Genomic DNA, 20,480 nt, shown 5'->3' with positions numbered 1-20,480 from the left:
TTGAAACCGTACTAATTCTCTGATTATTTTTCAATAATATATCGCTTTATTTTGGTTGGCGAGGTGATAGTAATAATAAACAAACACCACAAACAGGCGGCGCAAGACCTGACAGGGGACGAATCACTGTTGCCGGAGGCTGATTGGCTGCCTGGGGTCACGTGATGCGCCCCGCCTGTCGCCGTGGTGCATGCTGGGAGGGCAGACAGGAGTTGTCGTTTTCCTGTCAGGGCGACCCGCAGCTCTGGCGTCTCCCTTACCTCATAGCCGGCGTCCGGCCAGGCGAGGGGGCCTCCATGGACAACCGGGAGGGTAATCGGGGCTGAGTCGGGCTGAGGGTGGCAGGGGGAAAGCGCCTAGACGCCTCGCTCCTCTGCCTGTCATAGTCGCCCCCTGCTCTGCTCTTGTTTTCTTCCCGTCGCAGGTCCCGGAGCCTCAGCCGAGGGCGACGCCGAGAAGGGATCGGGGCCGTCGGTGAGTTGCGCGGGGAGGATCCCGCCATCGCCCTCCGCCATTGGGGCCCTGAAGCGGGAGACGACTGGTTGGCGCAGCTGCGGAACTCCCCGCCACGGGAGCGCCTTTCAGAACAAGCTCCTCGTTACAGGGGGGCTGCCCCGGTGCCAAATCCCTGGCAGCAGAACTAAACAGGTGCCCAGCGGCACTTGGGACCAGGAGGGCCAAACCAGGGATAGTCAAACTGCGGCCCTCCAGATGTCCATGGACTACAATTCCCATGAGCCCCTGCCAGCAAACGCTGGCAGGGGCTCATGGGACTTGTAGTCCATGGACATCTGGAGGGCCGCAGTTTGACTACCCCTGGGCCAAATTGTAGCTCTCCAGATGTCCATGGACTACAGTTCCCATGAGCCCCTGCTGGCAGGGGAATTGTAGCCCATGGGACTGTAATCCAGTTTGGCCACCCCTGGAAGGTGCAATGGACTACAAGTGCCATGTTAGCAGGGGGCTCATGGGAATTGTAGTCCATGGACATCTGGAGAGCCACTCCTGGGGGGGTAGCCAAACTGCGGCTCTCCAGATGTCCATGGACTACAATTCCCATGAACCTCTTCCAACAGGGCCAATTAGCGGGATCTCATGGTAATTGTAGTCTATGGACACCTGGAGAGCTGCCATTTGGCCACTCCTGGTTTGTTGGCAAGGACTAATGTTAAGTGTAGACCATGGACATCTGGAGGACCACAGTTTGCCCCACCCCTCTACTTTAAACAAGCAAAGGCGGGCCAGGTGTGCTTGTGTTATTAGGTCTCACAGCAGCCCTTGACACAGTCATCACAAGTTCTTGGCTTGCCGACGTGAGGATAAAAGTTGCAGAGACAGTCACCCTTGTGGTCTCCTCAGTATTACTTAACATCTATGTGCACAGCTGCTTAGGAGGTATGGGCTGGGGGGCCTCCAGTGCTGATGACACCCAACTCTGTTGATGGCCAGCTGGCAGGACATTCCCCTCCTTCCCCACCCCATTCACTGGCCAGATTTCTGGAGGCTTAGGCTCTGACAGAGCTGCCTGAAATTCAACCCCTCCATGATGGGAGGGCCTGTGTCTGGGGAAGAACGGGCAAAAAGAGGCAGTATGCCCCTCCTCTCTAGACAGAATACAACAAACAGCCTAGTGCATCGTCAAGAACTGGTGATGACCTTCGGCAGCTCTATCAGTGGAGGCACAGGGTATGAATGTAGCTCGCTAGACATTGTACTATGCGCACCAAGCAAAGCGAGTAGTGCAGAATCTGGCCTCGGGAGACCACAGTGTTCCATGCATTGTCACCTCCAGGTTGCATTACTGCAACTCTCTCTACAGAGGGGCTACCCTTGGCCCTGATCCGGAGATTACAGCTGGTGCAGAATGCACCTATAACATGGTTCCTTATGGAAACCCTGTTGAGGGCCCATATTTTACCTGCCCTCCTGCAGCTGCAGGATCCAGTTCAAGGTCTTGGTACTGACCTTCAAGGCCCTACGCAGTCTGGGGGGGGGAGGAGAAATAGTTCTTAACTATGCTTTTATTGTAAACTGCCCCGAGCCCTCTTGAAGGGAGGGGCAGTATAGAAAATAAATGTATTCCAGGGTTGTTTGAGCTCATTTAATCAGATGCATAGGAGTGTAGATCCATCACAGTTTGGCCATAATGCTGAATGGGACTTTTTTGTGCTGGAACAGTCTACCTCTGAATGCCAGTTGCTGAGAGAGAGGGTGGGGGTGATTCTGTTAGGGTTGCCAACCTCCAGGTGTCATCTGCTCTTACAGATGGTCTCCAAATGACCAAGATCAGTTCTCCTGGAGAAAATGGCTACTTGGGGGAGGGATTCTACTGCAATTTACCCTTCTTTGTTCACTCAGGGCAGATAACATCTGAATAAAACAGTAGAAAAATATAAGTATATAACAAATTTAAAAGTTAATTACATTGTTTAATCTGTTAAAATAGATTAAAACTATATATTTTGAATTTTCAGATCTTCTGAGGGTTGGGCAATATAAAGTTCTGCATTTAGGTAGGAAAAATAAAATGCATCATTATAGCATGGGGGAGACCTGTCTTGGGCACAGTACGTGAGAAAAGGATCTTGGGGGTCTTAGTAAACCAGACACTGAACATGAGTCCACAGTGTGACTCGGTGGCTAAAAAGGCAAATGGGATTTTGGTCTGTATCAAAAGAAGTACTGTCCAGATCACACAAGATGATGTTACATATTTACTCCACTCTGGTAAGACCTCACTTGGGGTACTGTGTTCAGTTTTGGGCACCACAACTGAAGAAAGATGTAGAGAAACTGGAACGTGTCCAGAGGAGGGCAATGAAGATGGTGAGGGGTTTGCAGACCCAAGTCGTATGAGGAAAGGTTGAGGGAGCTTGGTCCATTTAGCCTGGAGAGAAGACAACTCAGAGGTGATATGATGACCATCTTCCAACACTTGAAGGGCTGTCATAGAGAAGATGGAGCAGAGCTGTTTTCTGTTGCCCCAGAAGATTGGACCAGAACAATGGGTTGAAATTTTTGGCTAAACATCCGGAAGAAGTTCCTGACTGAGTAGTTCCTCAGTGGAACAGGCTTCCTCAGAAGGTGATGGGTTCTCCTACTTTGGAAGTTTTTAAGCAGAGGCTAGATAGCCACTGGGCAGAAGTGTTGATTCTGTGAACTTAGGCAGATTGTGAGTGGGTGGGCAGGAAGGGACTCTGTCTGTGCTTGGCTCTTGTGGCCCTTTCTTGCATGGCCAAGGAAGTGCTGATCACCACTTTGGGGTTGGGAGGTGAATTTCCTCCAGGCCAGAATGGCCAGGGATTTGGGTTTTTTGGGGGGGAGGGGGCATCATCTGGTTATGGAATTGGGGTCACAGTAGTTGGGCAGGTAGTTGTGAATTTCTTGCTTTGTGCAGGAGGTTGGACTAGGTGACCCCGGAGGTCCCTTCCAACTCTATGATTTTAAGTAGCTGTTGCATGGCTTAGAGTGGCTAGGTCGGATGTTGAGAGGTAAGGTGCCAGTTGTTGTGCCTGATGTAGGTGGTAAAACACCTGATGAGTGACAGTTGTGACTTCCATAAATAAGGAGATATCCAAGATCACACCCAAGCTTTTGACCATGGCCAAAGGTATTAAATTGGTCCTGTTGAGAGTTGTACTATCTCCCCCCCCAGTTGCCCTGTTTTCCCCTCAGCATGTCAACCCAGATGACTTCCATCTTAGCCGGATTGAACTTCAGCTGACTTTCCTTCTGTCATGCCTGGGGCTTTCCCCTGTGTTTTACTGCAATGTACTAATGGAGGTACCTTTCTGGACAGATGGTTATCTGTCACATAGTTATTTTACAAGTGTAGGACCTTCCTCAAGGGCGATAAGGGTGATCTGTGTGTCGGCTGGGGATCTGGCAACCGGTAGAGATTGTATGGGGACAGAGGAGACAACCAGGTGAGATTTTTTATTCAGGAACACTCTCAAAGCTCCACTGTACAGCTGAGCTGTAGCTTCTCCTCTTGAATGCTTGGCTCTGGATCATGTGATGTCATAAAAATAATGTGCTCAATTATGTAGGAGTATAAAAAGTCCTAACCACCTAACAAGCACCCTGGGAGAACGAGGAATTGAACCAAGGTCTCCAACTATCTCACTGCACCAGTTCAACTGGATGTGTATGAGCTAGCTCAGGTCTCTCAGAATTCAGAAAGGGGCACTCTGCATATGTACAAGCCTAAAGGTCAGGATGATAATCTCCTAGTCATAAATGAGATGTGGGCTTTGAAGCTGCAAAACGCAAGAAACTGAGGTGGCAGAAAAGGCAGCTGTTGGTAAAATTCAGCTTTGAACTGGCATAAGACTCGTTGCAAACAGAAACCTCACACAGCAGAGAAGAAGGTTCTACCCTTTCTCTTTCTTTGCCATGCCTCTGGGTCTCTGCCTTTACAGAGCTTTTAATCCTGGGAGAATTTGAGAATGCATTCTGAAGTGGGTTACCATTCTACCCCCTCACCCTACTGCATGTGTAAACTAGATCTTGAGGAGAGAGGTCAACTAGCGAGTGATACAGAAGGGTCACTGGTTCACCACTTAGCTGCTATGTAGGTATAATAATTAAACACGGCTTGTACATATGCAGAGTGCCCCTTTCTGAATTCTGAGAGACCTGAGCTAGCTCATACACATCCAGTTGAACTGGTGCAGTGAGATAGTTGGAGACCTTGGTTCAATTCCTCGTTCTCCCAGGGTGCTTGTTAGGTGGTTTTCTCAGACCCTTGCAGGGTTGCGAAGCTAAAGTGGGAAGAGGAAAAGCTTATACACAGCTCTGAGCTCCTTAAGAGAGTGTGCATCAGAAATGTGATAGAGACATAGACAGGATTAGAGAGAACAGCTTCTCAGTCGAGGTGCAGGACTTGAACACAATTTCTCTAACCTTGGAATTTGAGCGCTGGCTGAATGAAAAGTGTTTGCACTTGCCACCCCCACTCCCAGCTGACTGTGGGTATCTGCAGAGCTTCTTGCAGCGTACAGGTTGGGACATTTCAAGAGAGGGAGACATCCCTTGCTTGCCATGCCAAAGGAGCAAGCAACCATGTTTTTTCCTTTCTCTCTTCCTGTTTTCACTCAGAGTCCTGATTCTGACGACGAAGCTGGGGCATCAGGCCAGTCGGAAAGTAGGTATTCCATTTGGGCAAGTCAGTACCCACAGGAGGTACACAAAAGCTTGGGTTTCACTTAACATTGTTGACAGAGTCTCATCTGTTGAGACCAAGGACATTTGTGTAATTCTGAAGAAGCCGCTGTCATTCCCTTACCTTGCTTCTGAGATGCTGCCTAAAAGAAGCTGTGGTTAAAATGACTGGAAAGGCTATTCATTACCAGATACTGAAAACTCCCAGGCCTGCAGTTCTAACACACAAGTGCTTTCGCTTCTCACTTAACAATCAAGGAAATGGCTCATTTGCCTGGCTGGGGAAAGAGGGGACAGTCCCTACTGCTGCCGCTTTATTCAGGCAAATGATCCCTTTTCAGCAATCGGCAATTAAAAATAGGCTTTGTGCTTACTGTTGAATATGCAGTGCTCTGTTTGTGGTAACAATCAGTCCCCATAGAAGCAATTCTAGCACAGTCTGCTGTTTAGTGGTAAGTCCCCTTCAGTGAGCAGGTTCCCTTTTCCTGGTTTAATGATCGATTCGAGGCTTTCTTGAAAGCAGGGTGGGTAATAATGGGATGCAGAGGCAGTCAGTTAAGCAGGACAGGTGAGCGAGTGCCCCCTTCCAGTGACAGACAAAGGGAGGCTCCACGCATTTGTGTTCCTGAGTGGGGCATGGTAGCCAGCCTTGGAGCAGCTGGAGTTTCCCAAAAAAATTGGGAGCAGAGGCCAGGGCCCTGCAGACCTGCCTGGCTAACCTCAAGGTCCTCTGTCTCCTGCCAGTGGATTTCTTGCGGAACCTCTTCTCCCGGACGCTGGGCCTGGGCAGCGAGAAGCCCGAGAAGGTGCTGGATGAGCTGACGTTGGAGGGCGTGAGCAGGTTCCTGCTGAGTGAGAAATGTAAGCCAGTCGTCCCACCCGCAGGTGGGCTCTGACCCAGGCGGCAGGCGGCAACTGTTTCCTCAGCCCATTTGGCTTCTTCCAGCGTGGGACGAGATCACCAAGCGAGCAGGTTGAATGTGGCACTCTCAGGCATGGGGCCAGCACTCTAGGCTCTAGAACTGTTTCTCCACAACTGTTTATCTTCTAATAAAATGTGTTCCCATGAACAGTTGCGGAATTGTTTAATTAGAGAACAGGGAGCTAGAGCAGCCTTTCAAACTTCTGACTGTGGAGGAACCCCTGAAATATTTTTCCAGCTTCAAGGACCCCCCCAGAAGTGGTGGCGTGCCCCTTCAGAGAAGTGGGCGCAGAAGTAAAATGTGGGAGCCAGCCAATCAATCAATCATTTACCGTTTCCATCGTGGAGAAAGAGACTGGGCCTGTAGAGCCACAGAGAAAGGGGGCTCCAGGGACATTTAGTGATGTCACTGGCCCTCCACACTTTCAGGAAAGAGGAGTCTCTTGGGGAGTCTCACATAACCCCAGGGTGCCTCAGAACCCTGGTTGGGAGTCCCTGAACTAGAGAGACCTGTTGAGAACCAGGGATGGGTGAGGAGGTACAATTGAGGCTTTAACTCTGCATTGCACTGCTTTAAGAACATGGTTAGCCATTCCTGTATTGTGTGAAGAATCCTTTCAACGCTTGGTGTAGTGGTTAGGAGCAGCGGCTTCTAATCTGGGGAGCGGGGTTTGATTGCCCGCTCCCCCCATGCAGCCAGCTGGGTGACCTTGGGCTTGCCATAGCTCTGATAGAGCTGTTCTGAGCAGTAATATCAGGGCTCTCTCAGCCTAACCTACTTCACAGCACGTCTGTTGCGGAGAGAGGAAAGGGAAGGTGATTATAAGCTGCTTTGAGACTCCTGGTAGAGAAAAGCGGCATATAAAAACCAACTCTTCTTCATCTGTTAATATTTGAATGAGAGGTTGATAGCCCAGGGCTACCCTGTGCTGCTCTTTCACTTTTGAAATGTTGTGGGTCAGTTTGGAAAGGGTAGGCCTGAGGTTGCTTTGTCTAGATTTCACAGGCTGGAAGTTAAAAGCATCTGTTTCTCTGGCAGGCAAGAAGGTGGTGTGCATGGTAGGAGCTGGAATCTCAACCGGTGAGTGTCACAGGGTACACAGCCTCTCTAGATTTGTGTCTGAAGGGAGGGATGGGTAAGACTAGTCCTCAGGATGGCTATGACAGTCGTCTCCCCAAGACGTGTTGAAAGCTGTGACGTGTCTTTGGTTGTTATAGCAACGTCACCTTAGGGGCTAAATGGAAAAGAAAATAATTTTTTGATAGAATTTGTCCATTTCTGCAGGGTTCAGCATATGGATAGAGGGACCTGGCTCTCATCAGTCTATCCACAGCTCAGTACTGTGCTGGGACTGGCACCCACCATCTGAGACAGAGATTTTCCAGAAATCCTTGGCTCAGAGAATCCAGGAACTGAACCTGCATGCGTTTTGTCCCTGAGTTCTGCCCTTCCAAAGATACAATCATGGGGGTGGGGAAGAAGATTGCACACTTAATCTATGTGTGCGTTTAAGCCTCCAATTCTCATGCTAGCAAAGTTATGCTCAAAATCCTACAAGCTAGGCTCCAGCAATATGTGGACCGAGAACTTCCAGAAGTACAGGCAGGATTTCGAAGAGGCAGAGGAACTAGAGATCAAATTGCCAACATACGCTGGATCATGGAGAAAGCTAGGGAGTACCAGAAGAACGTCTACTTCTGCTTCATTGACTATGCTAAAGCCTTTGATTGTGTGGAGCACAACAAATTGTGGCAAGTTCTTAAAGAGATGGGAATACCAGAGCATCTTATTTGTCTCTTGAGAAATTTATATGCAGGTCAAGAAGCAACAGTGAGAACTGAACATGGAATCACTGACTGGTTCAAAATTGAGAAAGGAGTTCGGCAAGGCTGTATACTGTCGCCTTGCCTATTTAACTTGTATGCAGAGCACATCATGAGAAATGCGGGATTAGAGGAGTCACAAATTGGGATCAAGATTGCAGGGAGAAATATCAACAACCTCAGATATGCAGATGATACCACTCTAATGGCAGAAAGTGAAGAGGAACTAAAGAGCCTGTTGATGCGGGTGAAGGAGGAGAGTGCCAAAGTTGGCTTGAAACTCAACATCAAGAAAACAAAGATCATGGCATCCGGCCCTCTCAATTCCTGGCAAATAGAAGGGGAAGAAATGGAGATAGTGACAGATTTTATTTTCCTGGGCTCCAAGATCACTGCAGATGGGGACTGCAGCAAAGAAATTAAAAGACGCTTGCTCCTGGGGAGGAAAGCTATGGCAAATCTAGACAGCATCCTAAAAAGCAGAGACATCACCCTGCCAACAAAAGTGCGTTTAGTCAAGGCTATGGTCTTCCCAGTTGCAATGTATGGCTGCGAAAGTTGGACCATAAGGAAGGCCGAGCGTCAAAGAATTGAGGCTTTTGAACTCTGGTGCTGGAGAAGACTCTTGCGAGTCCCTTGGACTGCAAGGCGAACAAACCAGTCAGTCCTAGAGGAGATCAGCCCTGACTGCTCTTTAGAAGGCCAGATCCTGAAGATGAAACTCAAATATTTTGGCCACCTCATGAGAAGGAAGGACTCCCTGGAGAAGAGCCTAATGCTGGGAGAGATCGAGGGCAAAAGAAGAAGGGGACGACAGAGAATGAGGTGGATGGATGGAGTCACTGAAGCAGTAGGTGCAAACTTGAATGGACTCCGGGGAATGGTAGAGGACAGGAAGGCCTGGAGGATCATTGTCCATGGGGTCGCGATGGGTCGGACACGACTTCGCACATAACAACAACAACAAAGCCTCCATTGTTGGGAAAATGCAGCTGTTGTTGCAGGACCTCTGAACATCAAATAGTGCTCAGCCCATCCTTTAAAAACTCCCTGCTGGAGGTGATATAGGTCCAGGCTGAAATCTTTTTAAAGGTGCAGGTTTCCCCAGCAGTTTATGATTACAGAGTAATGTTGGGTGCATTCTAGGACAATCAGTTCAGAGATCCCACAAGCCTGCCACCTTCACCCATTTGTCTGTTCTGCTTTGGCATCTCCTTACCAAGCAACCTTGTGCCTTGCAGCTGCGGGGATCCCAGATTTCCGTTCCCCGGGCACGGGGCTCTACGCCAACCTGCAGCAGTACAATCTTCCGTACCCTGAGGCCATTTTTGAGATCAGCTACTTCAAGGTATTGTGCGGCATCCCCTGCCTGCAGTTTGGCATGGGCTGTGACCCTACCATGCTCCAGAAGAAGTGAATTTTCATCTAGCAAAAAGCTGTCTCTTTCTCTCTCTCCGTTTAGCAACACCCAGAGCCGTTCTTTGCCCTGGCCCGGGAACTGTACCCAGGTCAGTTTAAGGTGAGTTCCACATGTTGGTGACCTTCAACATCTCTTTGGCTTTAGAGTGGCAGGACAGCTGAGGGGAAGGAGCTGGTTTCCAAGTCAGCTTTTGGGAACCTGAGTTCAACATGGTCGCAGTCATAAACGCTAACCTCTTTGTGACTCTCAGCTCGGGAGTGCTCTTCTCCCTTGCCAGCATCAGAGGTGGTTCCGGGTGTCTTGATAAGGGCATTACTGTGGCCACAACAACCAGAACCACCGCTGGTGTCGCCAAGGGAGGAGAGGGAGTCTTGTTCTTTGTTTGGAGCTCATTTGTAAAGCTTCCTTGTTTACTTATGGTTTACCTTTCTCACAGGGATTCAAAGTGGATTGCACACAGTGAGTCAGTAGAGCCAACAAAAGAGCAGCCAAGGCCATGAAGGCCTTTATACAAGGAAGCCTCTCAAAGATCTAAATGGTAGAAAAGTGGGGTCTAAATCTTGAACCCAAAACATGTCCTAGAGACAATCCACCATCCCACGTTCCATTCCAGGCCCCTTCCCACAGCCTCGTCCAAGCAGTCTGAATGTTGAGCCCAGCCCAGTTTGCCCCCCTGCCTTTCTCTCGGAGCAAAGCATCCCCTCACCCAAAGCTCTGCTCCTTTTCCAGCCCACCGTCTGCCACTACTTCATACGCCTCCTGAAGGAGAAAGGGCTGCTGCTGCGCTGCTACACCCAGGTAGGTGGAAACCGGCCCTCCCCCTGGGTCAAGGTAGCTGGCTGCTAGCCCACCTGACCGTGCTTGAGGAGAAGCCTTTGGCCTCCCTGGAAGCGGTGCTGTGCAAGCCAGCTCTGGAGGGAAAGGGGGAGGGGAGGGAAAGGCCAGTGTCCCAGAGCCCTGCTTGGGTATAGGCCCGGTCATGTTTCCTGTGGAGCAATAAGGAAAAACCTCTGGGGCAGCAGCTGCTGTGAGCAGTTTATTTCACATGGGCAAGCTATAGACAAATAACCCCCTGAATGTTTCCTTGTCATTCCTCCCACACTGGGGGGGTCCTGAGGGAGATTTGTAAGAACATACAAGAAGCCGTGTTAGAGTAGGCCAACAGCCCATCCAGTCCAGCACTCTGTTTCCCACAGGGACCAAAATGCAGGGAGGCCCCCCCAGGAGAGACCAAACTCCAGAGCCCCTCCCAAGCACCAAGAAGGCAGAGCATCCCTGTCCCAGACAGAGTGTCCCCTCTTATCACTTGTGGCTAAGAGCCACTGATGGACTTCTGCCCCATATCTTTATCCAGTCTCCTCTTGATGCTGTCTATATTTGCAGCCCACTGCTTGTAGCAGTGAATCCCATGGGTTAATGACTCTTTGGGTAAAGAAAGACATCCCGTGCTCTCTGCGAAGCTCATTGAGTGTCCAGGAGTATTTTGAGAAAGGAAGAAAAGGACTTCTACCTTCTCCATCCCAGGCATAATTTTATACATCTCTATCATGTCACCCCTCAGTCATGATGTCATAGTCCAAAGGCCAGTGCTGACAGTCTCCAGATCAGTCCTGGGTCAGTTGTGCTGCAAATTATAACAGATTTTCCGATTTAAGCTCAGGAAGAGGATCTGTCCAAGCAGCATGGGCTAATTGCTGACCAGCTGCATTCCTGCCCCCCCCCCCCCAGCAACTTGAGTGCAGGTGCTTGTTTGGGTTGTTTGTTTGCAGTATTTGTATGCGACTGTTCTCCCTACTTGGACAGAAAGCGAAAATACCAATTACCCAATTCAGTTCTAGGCTAGTCTTTTTCAATGAGGCAGCCTGCCACAGGCCCACACCAAGCCTTTTAGCTATGTATGTTTATAACCCGCCACGAGCCATTCTGGGAGCTGATGTTTATAACCCGCCACGAGCCATTCTTTCTAGCTGATTAGGGTCCGCAAGGCGGTGCACAGAATATATTAAAAGAGTTACAACCAGCATTAGAATGATGAAATAACTCAATAAAAACACAACAAGAGAACTGGAGAGGAGGGCCAATAACTGTTATTGGGGGTACACCACAAATAGTCTTTACCAGCTGGTGGAAGAGCCTGGTTGAGGGAGACAGACAGATCTCCCTGAGGAAGGGGGTCCAAATGACTGGCAAGAAGCCCTTTCATTGCCTACTGACTGGGTCAGTGTGATGTGGTTAGGAGCAGCAGCCTCTGATCTGGAGAACCAGGTTTGGTTCCCCATTCCTCAACCTGCAGCCAGCTGGGTGACCCTAAGCCAGGGACAGTTCTCTTCTCACTCTCAGCCTCACAGGGTGCCTCTTGTGGGGAGAGGAAGGGAAGGCGATTGTCAACTGTTTTGAGACTCCTTCAGGCAATGGAATCCAGGGTACAGAACCCCCGGGTTTTCTTCTTCTTGGGTTGCCAACTCAGATGTCAGGGTCTCTTGAGTAAGTGGGGTTGGGATCCTATGGGAGAAGGTGGTGGTTCTTAAGATAGGTTAGCCCCACTAATTCTCCCCTCCATTTTCCTCTCCCCACAACCTTGTAAGGTACGTTAGGCTGAGCAAGAAGAGTGACTGGCCCAAAGTCACACCCAGTGAGCTTTAGAAGAAGAGTTGATTCTTGTATGCCGCTTTTCTCTACCTGAAGGAGGCTCAAAGCGGCTTACAGTCGCCTTCCCTATCCCCATAAGAGACACCCTGTGAAGTGGGTGAGGCTGAGAGAGCCCTGATATTCCTGCTCAGTCAGAACAACATTATCAATGCCGTGGCGAGCCCAAGGTCACCCAGCTGGTTGCATGTGGGGGAGTGCAGAATCAAACCTGACATGCCAGATTAGAAGTCCGCACTCCTAACCACTACACCCAACCGGCTCTCCAGGCAGGATTTGAGTGGTGGTCTTCCCCATCTTCTGCTGCATACCATTTGGGTGGACAGCCATTTTGACTTGCCGTGTTCCCCACATCCACACTTCTGGGGTGATTTCTCATTGGCAGAACATTGATACCTTGGAACGGGTAGCTGGTCTTGGTGAGGAAGACCTAGTAGAAGCTCATGGCACCTTCTTCACCTCTCACTGCACCAGCAGTTTGTGCCGGAAGTCTTACAGCCTAGACTGGATGAAAGGTGAGTTTTGGGGTGGTGGGGGGAGGCAATCAGCAAGGGTGGTGTCTTTCAAGGTGTATTGAAGGCCCGTGTTAAATAGACAACCCTGCAGAGCAGACTTGTAGCATCTCCTGGGCATTACTTTATGCTCAGGAGAAAGCAATGTGTAAATGCTCACCCCTTGAACTGACATTGTTCGGTATAAAATTGATTCAGATGTTTCTTAGTGCTCTCCTGCCTTGCAGGGCTGGCCAGCTGCAAGTAGTTCTAGGATAACACCCCTCAAAGTGGAGGAGTCAAGCTCTCAAGGGGAAGTCACACTCAAGAGATTGGATTGCACAGCTGCTTCTGCCTGGGGGGGATTGGACCCCTCCCAGAGAGAAAAAAAAGATCATGCGATATTGGGAGAATTCCCACTAAGCCCACTCACTCATAAATTCACAGGAATAAGTTCTGAACGAAAACATTGCTTATTCCACAACAGATTAATAGCAGTTAACATAACCTACTTAGCCTTACAAATACAAGGGAACAAAGACAGACACACACAGAGGTACACCTGACAGCACGCTAAGAAGCCACAGCCCAGATGTGCTGGGCCACAGAATCTCCTCAGGATGTGGAGTTTAGCTCTTGGATTTGCTGAGCTCTTGGATTCCCTCTTATTCTGTCTTCACAACAGCCCAGTGGTGCCACATTACATTTTCATAAATATGCATAGCTACATGTTCTGTGCATGTTTCCGTTCTCCCTGATGGAGAGGACTGAGTGGAGCCTCCTGGAGTTAAGTGACTGTATGTTCTCTTGGGCGTGCCTGAGCCAGGAGTTGTGGGCATCTGTTCTCTGTATCAAATGACCTTCAAGAGCCATAGGCTAGTCTCCCGGCTGTCTCTAGGCAGCACAAGAAGATGTGCTTGTTTCTGGGAGAGAGGCAGATTTTGCGCTTATTAGGAGGACAGGGAGACCTAGAGTAGCGATCCCCAACCTGTGAGCCGCGGACCACATGTGGTCCTTTGACTAATTGGAGGTGGGCCCCGAAGGACGCCTTCTCCCCCCCCCCCTGGCCATTTACTTCATCACCCCCAGCCCTTTACAACACACTTCATTGTTGTGGGGTGGCTGTATCTTATTTTGAAGGGATGTTTAAACATTACCATGGCAATCAGAGAGCGCTAGGGAAGTGGTTGAGAGTAGAGGAGTAAACTACCCCCCCCCCACCGGGCCTCAGTAAAAGGCGTTGAGTGGTCCCCGGTGATAAAAAGGCTGGGGACCACTGACCTAGAGAATTCTAAAATGGCTTCACTTTGTTCAATAGAAAGGCCTAGCAAAAATTGCAGAAACAGCTCAGAAACTGCTGGGAAATAGCTCAGGAGCACAGGGTTGGTTTCATTATCTGTCAGTATTGGCTGCTTCAGTGAAATGTACAGACAAGCCATGTCATATCTTTCATTAAGGCAAACCAACATACAGCGTGCAACCTTTTGAGTCCTCCCGAATTCTTCATCCAAGAAGCTCTTTTAAGGGCTAAAGTCTTAAGGTCCCTTTGTAAGTGTCCTGGTTAGATTCTGCAGATTTTGCATGAGAGGGGAGGGGAGCCAGAGTGGAACTCAGCCCTTGATCCTGAGGATGCAGCTAAAGAATAACTGTCTGCTTGTGAAGTGGCTGTGATAGATTTGCAGTACGCAGGATAAGACCTCCTTGTGTTTCCTTTCAGAAAAGATCTTCTCATCCCTCATCCCCAAGTGTGAAAAATGTCAGAGTGTGGTAAAGCCAGGTGAGTGGCCCATTTGGAAAATCTCCCCCCTCTACCCACACTGAAGCCCCCCTCCATTTCATTCTCCAAGTGCACCTGGAAGCCCTTGGTTTTAAGGCAGGGCCCTCCAACCTTTTTGAACCTACAGGCAACCTTTGGACTTCTAACACAGGTGGTTGGGTGCAGTCACAAAACAGCTGCCGCAGGTGTTGAAGCCAGCCACAGAATGGCTGTCAGAAGAGGCAGAGAAAGCCACAAAGTGTCCCCTGCTTTCAGCCTCTTCAACTGCACATCTTGAAGCACATTTTCTCAGCTGTAAGGATGAGAAATTTGCATGTGCCGGCATGCTCTTTTTAAAAAAACAAAAACCAAGATTCTCAGGAGGCTGAGTGTTTTGCAACCCCAAAATCACAGCCCATATGCACCCTTGACCCAATGTCTCTTTATGCAGATATTGTCTTCTTTGGGGAGAACCTGCCTTCCCGTTTCTTCTCTCTGATGCAGTCAGTAAGTGCCCCCCTTGCTTTGTCCCCTTGGGTTCAGGGCTCTTGCAGCCCTAAGTGTACGTTAGTGCTGTTCTCACAGAGCAGTCTTATCAGTGTTCTCTCAGCCCCACCTACCTCACAGGGTGTCTGTTGTGGGGAGAAGAAGGGGATTGTAAGCTGCTTTGGGACTCCTTCGGATAGTGAAAAGTGGAGTATAAAACCCAACTCCTCTTCTGCCAGCAGTTTTACAGCAATGAAGGGAGCAAAAAGTGAGGACTAGTGATCCAGTTGGCTGGAATCACCCACATATGACCAGTCCAGACCCGATTGGCTGTGTAGCATGATGGCATCAGCACATTCCCTCTTTGCTTCCTGCTGGGCTGGAACTATGTCACAAAGCCCTTCCCCTGTGTGTGAGGGGGGGGGGGAATGGCACAGCTGCTGCTAAGAGTGCAAGCAGGAGCAAAGGCCAGGATTCAAAGAAGCAGAGTGTGGCTGGCATCCCCATAAACGTACCTTTTTGGAGCTTGTTGGGATCTCTTCCACGTAGCCCTGTAAGCCACAACCAGCTTTTGCCTTGTGTAATGTGGCACAGCTACAATTTGCCTCCCTTTTTCTGGTCAGAAATTGCCTGTTATTCAGGAGAACACAACCACTTAATGCGCTGGGTCTACCAGGGGTAGTCAAACTGCAGCCCTCCAGATGTCCATGGACTACAGTTCCCATGAGCCGGCCTGCCGGCTCATGGGAATTGTAGTCCATGGACATCTGGAGGGCTGCAATTTGACTACCCCACCCATTAAAGATTGGAGTAGTTTCCCTTTCTCCTAGGCAGTTGCCAACTGCCAAAACCTACCTCCTGGGGTTTTTAAACCCCATATTTCTCTGCAAACGCTCGTGAGCACAAGTATAACAGAACTGAGCCTGGCCTTGAGCAAACTCCCAAGCATGTCTCAGAGATTGGAGTAAGAACGGCGGTACATTGGCCGGTGCACTGATCATTTAAAACAGTGCTGCATGTTCTTTAAAAATCCTGTTATTTAAAAATATTTCTATCTTGTCCGTCTGTCTAAAAATGCAACCTCGGGGACAGGTGGCAATGAGGCAGGCTATCTGCCAGCGAAAGGGCCTGTCATTTTCCCTGAACAACACTGTTGGGAACTGGATCCTGCAAATCCATTCTGCAAAGGGCTGGGCTTTCCTTGATGCAAGCAATCATCCCCTAATACCTTGGGGGAAGCCCTGCTTTCTGTAGAGTGCGCCCACAGGCCCAGCTCAAAGCAGCATTGTTAAAACGAACACCAGAATACTTAAAAAACAAGAAGAGACCAGTCAGATTATGGTCGCTCGGGAAAAAAGTGAACAAAAGTTGGTAGGAGGCTTGATTTTTTTGGGGGGGTGAGAGAAGGACTTGAGCTCAGGTTCAGTAGTATTTTTCCGGTCCCTTGGCATCAGCTTCTGTTTCCTCCCTTCTCCCCTTCTCGCACAGGATTTCCGCAACGTGGATTTGCTGATCATCTTGGGCACCTCCCTTCAGGTGCAGCCCTTTGCTTCCCTTGTTGGCAGGTAGGTGGCATGCAGGTTCCAAGGCAGGCAGAGAGGGAGGACCCTCGCTTTTCCCAGAGTTGCCACCATTCCCATACTTCTGCTTTTCTCTTTGTCCATTCCAGGGTGCCCACAAACACACCCCGGCTCTTGATCAATAAAGAGAAGACTGGGGAGGTAAGTCCTGGCTGGGTGCCTTTATCCTTTGGAAAACAGTGCTTCAGTTTGTGACGGAAAAAACAACCCAACTCAGATGAACTGAGAGGAGCTATTAGCAATCCGAGTGAGAAGGATGCCTTCCAAACTCCCTCCTCCTCTGTGGTTTAAAAGAACGATGGGTGGAGCATGCCAACAAGGCTGGAGAATGGAGTGACCCCTCTTCTGTGCCTTTGTCCCTTTTTGGGAGGGGGATCTGCACACGCCCCGAGACAGTCTAGCTTCCAAGGAACGGATGTTTGTGTAACCGACTGCCAAGAAGAGACCCCTTTTTAGGCTCCCCTGAGACTGTACCCACAGGACTTAGACCTCAGGGTCACTTACCCCAGCCTAAGTGAGAATGGATTCAAAAATTCTCATAAAGGCACTGAAAGGCTCCTGCAGTTGGCCTTCATGCCCCTCTTTCCCTACTGCCTCCCCCCATAAGCTGCTGCTTCAAGCCAAGGAGGCATCTGTCTGTCCCCCCCACACACACACTCTCCCCTGTTTTAGCCTGCGAAGCAGATGGGGCTGAGATGGGCCACCATTCAGCTCGTGGTGGAGTGAGGATTTTCTCTTGAGTCCGGATTTCCCTCAACCTGGATGATAAGCCTCGCTTCTATTTGTGATCCTCTGCAGTTGAGGATGTGTTCTCCTGCTTCTAGGGAGCTTCCACTCATGCAAGGACAGTGTCTTCTGATGAAATGAAAATCTCTAGCACCACAAGAGGAGGGGGGGGGGATGCACAGCAGGGGATGTGAGGGGAAATAGAGGCTTCGGATCCTTGCCCTGCACAGCTAGGCCTGCTTCCTCACACCAACTCTCTCCTTTCTGTTTGGCGGCAGAGCGACCCCTTCATGTCCCTGATGGGCTTCGGATGCGGGATGGACTTTGATTCCGAGAAGGCATACAGGCAAGTCCCTTTGGGGTCCAGAGCCGGAGCAGGACAGGTGGCCGAGCCACAGATCCTGTCACAGGACCTGAAGTTATTAAAGGAGGAACAGAGAAAAATGGGGAAGATCTGGGAAGGCAGGGAAACACCTAGTCCTGGGACTTGAGTTGATCCCAGCAACCAGTATGGGCCTTCAACGTCCCCTGTTGCAAGAAATGTAGGCAAGTTCAGGGAGAAAAGCAACTTGCAAGCCCCCCTCTGTGGACTGCTGTAGAACAGAGGTAGTCAAACTGCGGCCCTCCAGATGTCCATGGACTACAATTCCCATGAGCCCCTGCCAGCATTTGCTGCCACATGCTCCCTTGCAATATCTGTAGCCTGGAATGGGGGAGAGGCTGCTAACAGACACAGGGACGATTCTATTGTTATTATGTGGTGTTTTAGCTACTTATTTTATGTGATCTTAACATGATATGATGTACACTGCCCCGAGAGGGCAATCCTATTTCTAATTTAAGTAATAATTCCTCCTCCCGCTCTCAGCTCAAAAGCTGGAAGGATCCCACAGTTCCCAATATGGAAGGGAGCATCTTTGGCTGGCCTGCCCTCACGGAAGCTTCTTTCTGAGGGTGGGTGCAGTCAGCCCTTCATCTACTGGCCTGTCTTACGGGGCCCTCGTAAGGATTCTAGAGTGCAAATCGGTTTATGTGCTCCAAACCAGTTCTGGCTGAGGAGCGTTTACTGTTCTCTACTGAACTAAGTCACCATTGTTACCTGGGTCCACTCTCCCCCTCCCCAGGGACGTTGCCTGGCTCGGAGACTGTGACGAAGGCTGCCTGGCATTGGCTGAGCTCCTAGGATGGAAGGTACTTGTCACGTTAAGGGGTCCAGTGGCTCCACCTGGTAAAAATGGGCAGGGAGCCTCACTTTGGCACCCTCTGGTATCCACCAGGTGCCTTGCCCTCCCTGGCTGTGCGACGGCTCTGCCCCTCCGACCTTTTCCCCCTTTCCTTCAGAAAGAGCTGGAGAAACTGGTGAAGGAAGATCACGCAGCCATCGACGCCAAATCGGGGCAGGCTGTCGGAGACGGGGCCAGCGCCTGCAGCACTCCAGCAAAGGAAGCCAAGCAGCCCCGGTCCCCAAAGAAGAAATGTGAAGAGGAATGAAGAGAGCAAGCGGGACTGCTGGTCCAGGCACATTAAACATTGAAGCCAACTGGGCACCAGCGGAATGGACTTTTTGGCCCCCTCCCCTGTAGCTTGCTGTGGGATCTCAGCCTCCTGGGGGGCTACTGACAGGGGGGCTTCCTTCGTGGTGCCACAGTGGGAATTGCAAGTGGGTCCCATCCTGCTTTGCAGTGTTTTTTCTCTGCTGACTTTTGGGGAGGGTTTGCTTAAAGCCTCACCTTTCCCGAATTCTGGGTGAGCTGTTTGATGATTGGGGGTGAGGGCTTTACTCTGCATTGTACCGTCATCCATTTCTGCGATTTAATCCTCTCCCTGCTCCTCGTGGAGGAAGGCAGTTCTAACCCCTTGCGTGAGGCAAACCGACCCAGTGTTGCTCTTTATGCTGCCTTCTCCTTGGTTAGGATCTGGGTTCGAATCCCCACTTGTGTCATGGAAGCTCACTGGAGTGCACTATCCTACTGCACAGGACTGTTGTGAGGATAAGGACATGAGTTGCCCTGGGTCCCCGCTGGGGAAATAAGGCAGGGTTATAAATAAAGTAAATCAAATTTGCTTGGTCAAGGAAGGAAGCTGTAAAATGTGGCTGGGAGGGCATTCCTAACCAACCCTCTTGATTTCTTGGAATGTATCAGGTTTTAAGAGTGTTGAAAGCTTTCTCCTCTGTCACTCGCATCAAGCTGTCATCTCTGGCAATTAAACTCAAACATCTTGAGACCCAATGAGGATTCCATCTGTCTTTCCCCGCAGGTGGCTCTGCTCCCACCCGTGTTGTTTCTGTGCCAGCTGGTCTTTTTCATGGGACTGTTTGGCAGGTGCAGGGCCTGTGTGTTGCTTTTTGCCTCTCTTACACGATTGTTCCTTGCTGGATCTTCCTCCCCAGAAGCCGAGAGCAGATCCCAAATATCACCCAGTTCATTAGGGTGGGAGGGTGGGGGACTATTAAAACGAAGCAATGAAATTCTCAGGCCTCAGCAAGTCTCTCAAAAGTTGTCCTGTAATTGTAGGGCCACTGTTCAGGTAGCCCTGGGTGTGCTGAAGCTGTCCTGACATTGACATCTGCTTAGAGTTGATCTGGATGCTCCTGGCTAGCCCAGTCTCAGGCCCTGATTAGTACTCGGGTGGGAGACCACCAGGGCAAGCCAGGGCCTCTCCCCAGAGGAAGGCAACGGCAAAACCACTCACTTTTGTTAATCTCTTACCTCGAAAGCCCCATCAGTTGCAACTTGCTGGCGCTTTCCACCACCAGGGGGTGGAGCGGCTGTAGTTTGCCAAACCTGAAACCAGCTTCACTGCCAGAATGAAGGGGGGGAGTGCTGGCAAAGAGCGTGCCGCTGGGGGCTTCTGCTGGCCTTGCCCCAGAGGGTCATGAGCCTCCAGAAATCCTTCCTGGTTTGTCTGTTCTTCGAGTAGCTGCACTTATGCCAGAGGGTGGTAGCAGTGTCTTTACAGTGTGAGGATCTCATGCAGGAGGCTGAAGCAGCTGAACTGCTGGCATTTGCAGTGCAATCCTAAATTGGTCGCCTCAGAGCCACACTGCAATCCACTCATTGGTACTTAATCCCAAGAAGATGTTCTTAAGACTTCATGGCCCCTGTGTTGGAGCAACTAAGTCATGAGGAGTTCACCCACTGCTGGGGTTCCTAGGAACATAATTTGCCAGACTGGTGTAGTGGCTAGGAGCGGCAGCGTCTAATCTGGCCAGCCGGGTTTGATTCCTTCACATGCAGCCCTCTGGGTAACCTTGGGCTTGTCACGTCCCTGGTAGTGCTGCTCTCACAGAGCACTAACACCAAGGCATCCTCAGCCCCACCTCCCTCACAGGGTGTCTGTTGTGGGGAGAGGAAGGGAAGGCGACTGGAAGCTGCTTGGACACTCCTTCGGCTCAAGAAAAGCAGGGTATTAAAAACCAGCTCTTCTTCTCTCCCCTCTTGATATTTTCATAAAGCATTGGTAG

The 20,480-nt window shown here is 50.2% G+C and overlaps 1 protein-coding gene across 3 annotated transcripts; it reads left to right on the top strand.

Annotated features, from left to right (window-relative positions):
• Nucleotides 1-149: 149 nt before the first annotated feature.
• SIRT2 (sirtuin 2) lies at nt 150-19,245 on the top strand. Of its 3 annotated transcripts, XM_077318532.1 has the most exons (17): nt 225-312; nt 425-474; nt 2,475-2,513; nt 5,101-5,146; nt 5,908-6,024; nt 7,125-7,166; nt 9,151-9,257; nt 9,372-9,428; nt 10,059-10,127; nt 12,361-12,490; nt 14,184-14,243; nt 14,674-14,729; nt 16,197-16,273; nt 16,378-16,429; nt 17,293-17,360; nt 18,139-18,205; nt 18,356-19,245. In XM_077318532.1, coding segments are annotated over exons 4-17 (1,053 nt in total). In that variant the 5' UTR covers nt 225-312; nt 425-474; nt 2,475-2,513; nt 5,101-5,145; the 3' UTR covers nt 18,506-19,245. The 3 variants fall into 3 exon arrangements, with proteins under 3 accessions (XP_077174646.1, XP_077174647.1, XP_077174648.1); XM_077318531.1 differs by lacking the exon at nt 2,475-2,513 and having other exon boundaries at nt 150-312; XM_077318533.1 differs by lacking the exon at nt 225-312 and having other exon boundaries at nt 319-474.
• The last annotated feature ends 1,235 nt before the right edge of the window (nt 19,246-20,480 follow it).

This window comes from Paroedura picta, unplaced genomic scaffold, assembly GCF_049243985.1.
Source record: "Paroedura picta isolate Pp20150507F unplaced genomic scaffold, Ppicta_v3.0 Ppicta_v3_sca21, whole genome shotgun sequence".
NCBI classification, from domain to species: Eukaryota; Metazoa; Chordata; class Lepidosauria; order Squamata; family Gekkonidae; genus Paroedura; species Paroedura picta.
The sequence above is the reverse complement of the archived record's forward strand: the minus strand, read 5'-3'. Positions and strand labels throughout refer to the sequence as shown.